Raw genomic sequence first — 9,009 nt, 5'->3', positions numbered from 1 at the left:
AATAGTAGTACCATAATTACTACTACGGTAATACTATGAGAATGTCACTCGTGACATCCTGGCCTTGGCGGAATGGAATATGTCAAAAGCCGAGTTTTCGAAGATGACCTCCTGTAAAGCCCATAAGGGCTCGGAACGGAAGGGTTGCTGGAGGGTGTCTTCCCCTACGGGGTTCAAGAGTTCATTGTATAAGTTCAACTGAAAAATTAGGGAATAGTCGGATTAAGTATTTTGTGAATTCGGATTAGTAATGAAGGGATATGTAGATTTTAAGTGTAAGAGTTAACAGAAATTAAAACAAATAAAACACTAAAGAAGTTGAATGAAGATAATATACATTGAGAGTAACGAAACGGAATGTAAAGCGTTTTAATTTCTTCGAACATCTGATTAACAAATTTTTAAATTAAAATAAAATAAGAAAAGTCGTTCATCAAAAATTACTTAGCGTTGAACGTTTTACGTTAGAAGCTAACAAAATAAAAATAAAAATAATAATAGTAATAATAACGTTATTACAGAAAATAGTAAAGATAATTATGTTATATATACATGAAGTTATATTTATACATTTATGTCAAATAATGCAATTCGATAATTAATTATGTAATGCATTGTAACTGATAATTTTATAACTATTAATTTAAAACGAATATATAATTTATTTGAAATAATTGTACCCGAATACCTATACCGTGAGTTAAAGTATCCAGAAATACGAGTAACATTTACGAATAATTATTTCAGTAATTTTTGTCATTATCATAATCGGACGAAACCTATCTTAGTTTCACGGTCAATGGTGATAATAAGCGATCTGGTGACAGATTTTAAATCAACGACACATTCTCACTACTTCTTTAAGCTAACCGACCGGATAAGAGTTTCAAAAAAAAAAATCATATAACAGGAAACAATTATACGTAAAACGTGAAGCGATAAAGTAGTCTTAGTGTGGATAAAAATAATAAATAAATAGAAATAAACCCGATGATGATCAACATCATTTGGAGATCGCATGCTGATACTGATCTGTAAGGTCGATATATTGATCCCAGTAAAAAGACCGATAAAAATAATAAGATAGAACGCCCGTTTGGAATTTCATTTAATATGCGCTTTCGGTCGTCAGAAGCGAGCGACCTTGAATTTATACGAATAAAAACAATGGGTTTGGAAAGTTTACACTTCGTTCTATCGCAAAATAAATACTAAGAAAAGGAATATCGCTGCCCTTAGATATGATCGACCCCCTCCCAACAGTGATTTCAAGAGGGTAGGGTTCTAAAAGATGCTATTACTGTACGACAAACTCTCCTCGCATATCCGTGCATAAAAACATACATAAACGCGCGCCCACACGCATTCACGCATACATACAAAGAGCTCGAAAAGAATGATAGATACTGAAACGGAGGTGGGAGTACGAGAAAGATAGAACGACGAAGAGGAAACGAACGAGAAAGAGGTGTATAGAGAAAAAGAGAAGGCGAGGGCTGCGAGTTCCACGGCACAGAGCATTAAAAAAAAGTCCAGCGGTTGGCGCCAGAGCATCGAGGATGCTTGATGTGTGTGCTCCTCGCTCTGGCCGCAGCAGCTAAATTAATGTGATGGACTGGCGCGATTACGTTCTTCCATTTGACGAGGGAACAAAAGAGCCTTAAAAGCTTATCTTCTCTTTTTGCTCTCCTTAATTCACTTGCTCCGCGGTGGATTTTTTTTTAAACGAATAGCAACAGCTACTTCATTTTTGTCCTCCATACTTAGACCTACTTCTGTTTGACCGTTTTATTTTTCCGTGCATAAATATCACGCTCATAATTTCTGTCAAGGAAATTTTAAACAACCTTTATTTCGCACGGTTTCATTAATCACTAATGCTTTAGCATATATCATTTTATATCGATCACCAAACGCGTAATAATTTGAACGAAAATAATTCGATACGCGAATTTAATTATTACATATATTATTTCTTGAACAATACTCATTCCTGCAATTGAATACTTCTTTTTCGAACCTATCAAAATTATTTTTTTTATAGGTGATCGACATTTCCGTCCGTTAATTTTTCAATCCTTGTGAAAAAAATGTTGATATTTTACGCGTTATTGTACAGACTATGTTCGTATTTTCAGCTGCCGATTTTATTTAGTTAACATAGATTATGCTTACAATTATACAATTTAAATAAATTTCTTATTGAAAGTACTCTCGAAAAATATTTAATTAAAATATTTTTTATAGTATTAAACGTGTTATACTATTAATTAAGGACAATAATTAAATAATCTTATATATATGTACATATATATATATATATAAATGGATGTGAGTTGTGCGCAAGTCCGAGAAGGTTTCTGAATTAGTTTGGACCCGCTAGGTGGCGCTGGGGTCGAGATATTTCGGAAAATGTTATTTATAATCCGATTTGGTTCATATTCAGAATATATATTAGGTACGTGAAAAGAAATATATTTGCAAAAAATGGACTCGCTAGATGTCGCAGGAGTCGAGATATTTTGAAAAATTGCATTTTTGGTCTGATCTGGATATTTACGAAACAAACAAATATACAGACTTTTATATATATACAGAAGATAAAAGATTACCTATGCGGACAAGAAAAATGTAACAAAATTTAATTTTTTTTTAATTCGTTCGTAAGATCTCGCAGGCAAACGTATCTAAGCTCTGACCCTTTTCTTTACGTGGTAATAAAAAGGACTATGAAAGTGCATTAGTGAATAAAGTGTAAAAAATAAATAAACTGTTTAATAAATTTTTATATTAAGTGGTCAGAAAAAAGACTGAAAAAGTGTCAAGATTCAGGTTTCATTTGCTCCTTTTTTATTAAAAGGAACTCTAAATTTGATTGAAAAGAGGAATTTTAAATCTGATTAAAGGACTTCTAAATATTAAAATTAAAGTTCTCACTTTTTTTGTTACTCTTATTAAATGATTTTGTCTAACGCTTTATTCTTAGTCAGTCTTGTTCCATCCTTCAAAAACTCAACATGTGTTTATTACGAATGCATAATTAATTAATGCAATAATGTTATATATGAATTACAAGATCAAAGATACTAAAAAATACTAATAACGTGTTTAGTGAATAAAGTGTAAAAAATAAAAACAGTGTTTAGTTTTTCGTTTTTCAATAACAATTGAGAAACTGTTACAATACGGACGTAGTCACTTAGACTTTAACTTTAACTCTTGACGAATAATAAAATGATGATCAATGGTTTTATATATATATATTCAATTATGGTAGTTTTATCATTTTAATCATAATTATATTCCTCTTGAAGATGGCAGAATAGCCGAAAACGCACAAGGAAATTAAACTGGAATTTGGTAAACCGTTTTTAAAAATTATATATAATAAAAAGTCTTTATCAAATTTGAATATGGTTGCAGTCGTCACAAAACATTACCTTTGCTGTCTATTCAATTATGCCACATAAACGTCAAGAGATTGGTCGATCTACACCTCAAGCACAAAAGAAAAAGGCATTACGAGCTTCACAAAAAGACAAGCAACGGGATGCAAGACTGGAAACCGTTGGAGAACGAACTGCTCAAGTCCGTTTCTTCTGAAACAGACGAGCAACAGGAAGTAAGACTGGAAACCATTCGAGTACGCACTGCTCCAACCAGACGAGCACTGCACGCTGATTTAAATCTTGGTGCATTCCATTACGATGCTAATTATGATTACAGTATTAATTCAAGTGTGGTTATTGGAAAAATGGATAAATTATGCGTTTATTGCAGCGCCCTCAAATTGAATAATGAATCACCAGGAATGTGCTACGCCGGTGGAAAAGTGAAATTTCCAGAATTACATTCACCACCAATCGCTTTTCGGCCTCTGGCCCCGTATTGCAAATTTGTGTTGGCATTACCGGTTGCGATTTCTGGCAAGAGGAGTGTTCCTAAGTTCTCGTCATCGGGGTTGACAACGATCAGTGGCTGTCAGTCAACCTGTTTTGCTGTGGAATTCAAGCAACACAGCTGAGTAGTGTACTGCAGTAGTGCTACTCTCGGCTAAATAAGAACGTTTCCTTTGTTATGCATCGGGTTCCCGTTCTTAGGTTCGTGAGGCCAAAAATCTTTTCGATCCTCTGGTAGATTCGGGAAGCGATTTCGCTCCGACCTCGCCGGTGGTCTGCTCTAGGATCTTTTAGCTTTTGAAGTTTCGAACGGGACTACATGAGAACAGGTGGCCTTGCTCGAGATAGTTCACGCTAGACGCTCACCTTGCCTTTTGTTGGGGGATAGGATCGTTCGGACTGTTACTGTAGTGCCTGGCGGTACAGTCGGTGTTTTTGTTTTCTTTGAAAAGCAGTGAAGCAATTCGGAGGAGATTGCTGTTAATCCGGTATTGTGAAGATCGGCCCGGTGAGAGGAGGTCCAAAGGGAGAAGCTTGGTGTGAGGCAGGTAAGTTCCGGGTCTGACTGTATCGGGGGGATCGAGAAGATGCGGTCTGAATGGACCAAAGTCTTCTCAAAGATAGAGTTGCAGATTGCACTGGAGTTTCGGCAGATGGTCGACTCCTTTTTACGTGAGTGTAGTTTGATGGTTATTAAAATGCGAAGGTCTCTAAGACGCCATCCTTGCCCTGGACTCAGTGGTTTCACGGCTGTCAGGGGAGATCGACCAGATTGCGGTAGGAGTTTAGGGTTTCAAACCGGTGACGGGTGAAGCTCTAGGCGAAATCCAGAAATGTATTAAACGGGTAAAAGAGAAGGTTAGGAAACCTGTCTATTTTGCCTCATTTGCTTCCATGCCAATGCCTAAACTGGTTGGTCCACCGCCTCCAGTTCAGGCGTCGGCGTCCAAAATTAAACGGGCCATTGCCAAGGTAGTCCCGCTTAAACCTGTTCCAGGGCTTCGTCGGTAGCGACGGAACTAACCATAAAAAACGTTCTGGACCCGAGGAGAGAAAGGACACAATTCTCTCGGGATACGAAAACAAGGGATCATGGAACCCGTTAGTGAGCGGCAGGCGAAGCAGCTGCTGGAGGCCGACGTTCTACATAAGAACGGGCTAAATGCTCAGTTTCTGACCAAGCGATGACCGCAGATATTGGTATATGATATGCAAAAGGCGAAAAGGGTAGAGGAGCCCAAAATCCTCAGGGCCGTGCACGGTCAAAATCCTATAATGGATATGACCGTTGAGTATTTCCTTAGGAATACCAAGGTGGTTCGGCAGCTGGGTAAAAAAGAATCACTAAAGAGTCACTGGGTTTTAGAGACCTTGCCTAAGATCCGGCAGGTCTTGGTGGCCGGTAGATGTCTGCTTTTCAAGTGGAACTTATGTAGCGTTCTCGACCATATAGAAGTCACCCGATGCTTCAAGTGTCAGGGCTTTGATCACACCTGTTTCCGTCGCAGAACGCAGTCGGAGATGTGTGGTCATTTTGTTCTTCCGGGTCACAGGGCAGCCAATTGCACTGCCAAGTCTACGCCTGCCAAGTGCGCCGTCTGTACCTTCGTGAAAGGCGGAGATGTTGGACACCGGGTAGGGGGAAGGTACTGTAGGGCATATGAGATTGCTCGAGCGAAATCTGTAAAAAATAGACCTTATGGCGACGCCTGAATTGAGGGAAGCCTTCTAGGACGGACTGCACCATGTCGAAGGCTGTATTTCACAACAGAAAATGCAAGTGCAGGAGCATTGTCAACACCACCAATAACGTTAACTGCATTTTTTTCATTGTGTGGGGATGATATGTTTGCAAAGACGCTACTTTACTATAAAGTGCCAACAAACTACCCATGGAATGCATCAGCATTCAAAGAGTTTCAACGTTGCAAACAAGGTAAAGCAGTTGAAGGACATCCCAATTTATATTCGACCAACGCATTAGGCCGTCTGTACACTGTTCACCCAAACAATGCAGAATGCTTTTACTGTTAATCAACGTACGTAGACCGACATCCTTCCAACAACTGAGAACCGTAAACGGTCAAGTGTGTGCAACGGTATCAGTGAAGTATCGTGACGCTTGCCAAAAATTAAATCTTCTTGAAAACGATGCACATTGGGACAATTCAATCGATGATGCATCGAATACAACTCAACGACAGCAAATACGCACATTATTTGCAATCATATTGACAGTGTGTTTACCATTTAAAAATACAAAGACGACATGAGCGAAGATATCCTACATCGTTTGCGTGCAACTAATCAAAATCCAGACATTCAATTCACACAAAATGTATATAATGAGGCATTGGTTTCTATTGAGAACATATGTTTGGCAATCGCTAAACAAAGCACTGGTACAATTGTGAATGGCTGCGCTGAATCGATCTGCAAACGACGTTTTCGTGATTTCCAACAAGAAACACACTTTGATTTCAACGAATTGAATACATTGATTCAAACCGGTCTTCCGAAACTGGTTCCAGAACAACGCATAGCGTATGACAGAATTACGCATGCAATTCAAGCCAAAGCGGCGGATTGTATTTCCTAGATGTCCCTGGAGGCTCAAGCAAAACTTTTCTCACTTCAGTTATTTTGGCAACCATACGATCACGAAAAAATATTGCACTGGCAATCACATCATGTGGAATTGTGGCAGCTTTTGGGTGGTGGCCGAACAGAGCATTCAGCATTAAAATTGCCGTTTAATATGCAAATCATAGAGACACCAACATGCAATATCAACAAAAATTCTGGAACGGGTAAATTACTCAAAGGCAACTTACGGGACGAATGTACTACGGTGCACAAAAAAGCATTAGAAGGACTTCATCAAACACTACAAGATTTGAGAGGAAATGAACAGCTCTTCGGTAGCGCACTCATTTTATTTTCTGGTGATTTTCGACAAACTCTATCAGTTATACCACGTTCAACACCCACTAATGAACTTAATGCATGTATCTCATCATCAGTTTTACGGTGACACGTACAAAACTGACTTTGAACTGATTCCAACAGATATGCCATTCAAATTCAAACATTTGTAGTTTCCGGTGCGACTCGCATTTGCAATGACCATTAATAAAGTACAGGGACAATCGCTGCAAATGTGTAGACTAAATTTAGAAAATCCATGCTTCTCGCATGTGGCCTGCTCGCGTCGGAAAACCTTCTGATTTATTCGCGTACGCACGTAAATACTTCAATAAACACAATTAAAACACAAACACTTTCTTTCTTTGAGTGACATCGCAACGTATTAGCTAATATAATAATATATTTGTACAGCTAAAAGCGTGAACATAGCTAGTAAAGTTTTCCGTGTATTAATCATATTGTTTAATTTTACATCATAGTATAATACAATCTTTTTTTTTTTTTTTTGTTATTATATAGAAAATCAGGTTACATTTTTCCTTATTAATTTTGAGTTAGTAAATTAAGAAAAAAATAAAACTTAATAAAAAAATAAAAGCAAAAAAAAATCCATGAAAGAATCTTATCTCTGTACAAATGGACAATATTTATTATCATTATTTATCTATTATTGGAAATATTTTTTATTTTCTGATCCAAATAAAAATTTCAGTTAAAAAATAAATTTTATTTTTCTTGAAAACGAGTGTATTTAATTGAAGGTAATTATACATGTATTAATCTAACTGTTCTATACGGTAAAAACTTCTCATGCCCAAGTTTCAAGCTTATGTACTGAACTAATAAAACAAAGATTTATTATTTTTTTTAAATAATAAAAACTCGTGATATATCAACTGCTCGTGAAAAACGTTTTAAAATATCCATCGTAGTATATATAGAACATCTGAAGAAAAAAAATTGTAAAACAAAATACTGGTTATTAATCTCTCATCTTAAGTTTAATTTTACAATAATGCTTGTATTATTCAAGAAAGGCGATTGAATAAAAAAGACTTGTCAAACTTTATACGTAACAACTCTACGAAAAAATCATAGTAATTAATTTGCCTTTTGTAAGTATTTAATTAATTTGCCTTTTGTAACTGTATTTTTTTTTTGTTTTAAACTACTTCTTGGTCTCTCCTTCTTACCTGAAGTATATCATTTTGAGTTCGACTAGCCCCTCGTAAGCTTACAATTTTCTTATAACTTCCTTAACTTGATCTTACCATCTTAAGTGCTGATTTTATAGACGGTCCATTACCTCCGGTGTTTCCCTTTTGAAATTTCTTTCAAAGTTCTACTATTCTTTCTCTAAAATCAAATCGTTCTATCACAGTCAGCCGTTTCCAACTGTGCCACTATATTCTCATCCTTATACGGCTTTCTTTAGCTATCAATTCAAGAAGTTTCAGAAGGAATACCAAAAAATTTTTTTAAATTATATCTTAACCCTATTTATTGACCGACCGTTCTTATTATCGCAATTTTATACTTTGTAACTCTTTCCTCTCTTTTCTTTTATTTGTTCTTCTACTCAGAATTTTCGAGTAGAATACTTAAGAAAAAATCTCTGCAATGTGCTTTATAGAGATTGGAATCACGGTCGGTTTAGAAAAGTCTTTTGTTCACACCTTAGTGTTGTAGATAAAAATTTAATAAAATAAAATCGTTGTAATAAAATCATTAATTTTTCTACTATATAGCTAATATTCATCGTTTTTTTCAAATATAAATAAATAAAACTTTTATTCTGATCGGTACATAATAATATATTAAATAGGATTTGTTAGACATGCGATTCCGTATATAAAATAAGGAATCTGTATTAGCAATTGCCCGGATGGTCTGAGGGAAACTACCATCATCAGAGCAGCAAAAAAATTTGACATACGAATGAATGTATAAATTTATAACAAAAGAAGGCTGTGTATAAGCGCCACCGGAACTGTTATATTTTTACTTTTTCGAATTTGTTTTTTTTTTCTTTTAGTTAACGATCTTTACGGAAGTTTTATTTAAGTTAATTCTAACTTTATAACTTACGACCGATTTGTTGTAATATAAAACTATAAAGTAGTGCAGAAAACAATCAAATTTTAATAGTATATTAAATTCTCAGTCACCTAACCTCTATGAC

At 35.9% G+C, this 9,009-nt stretch overlaps 1 protein-coding gene across 1 annotated transcript; it reads left to right on the top strand.

Annotated features, from left to right (window-relative positions):
* The first annotated feature begins 6,498 nt into the window (after window positions 1-6,498).
* Window positions 6,499-6,933, top strand: LOC142322581 (uncharacterized). Its single transcript, XM_075361657.1, has one exon. It carries the CDS (start codon window positions 6,499-6,501, stop codon window positions 6,931-6,933), a length of 435 nt encoding a protein of 144 aa, XP_075217772.1.
* Window positions 6,934-9,009: the final 2,076 nt, after the last annotated feature.

This window comes from Lycorma delicatula, chromosome 4 (assembly GCF_047948215.1).
Source record: "Lycorma delicatula isolate Av1 chromosome 4, ASM4794821v1, whole genome shotgun sequence".
NCBI lineage: Eukaryota > Metazoa > Arthropoda > Insecta > Hemiptera > Fulgoridae > Lycorma > Lycorma delicatula.
This window is presented reverse-complemented; position numbering and strand designations above follow the sequence as displayed.

Coding starts and splice junctions, on each gene's coding strand:
- LOC142322581 (XM_075361657.1), top strand. CDS start 6,499: ATGTCCCTGGAGGCTCAAGCAAAACTTTTCTCACTTCAGTTATTTTGG.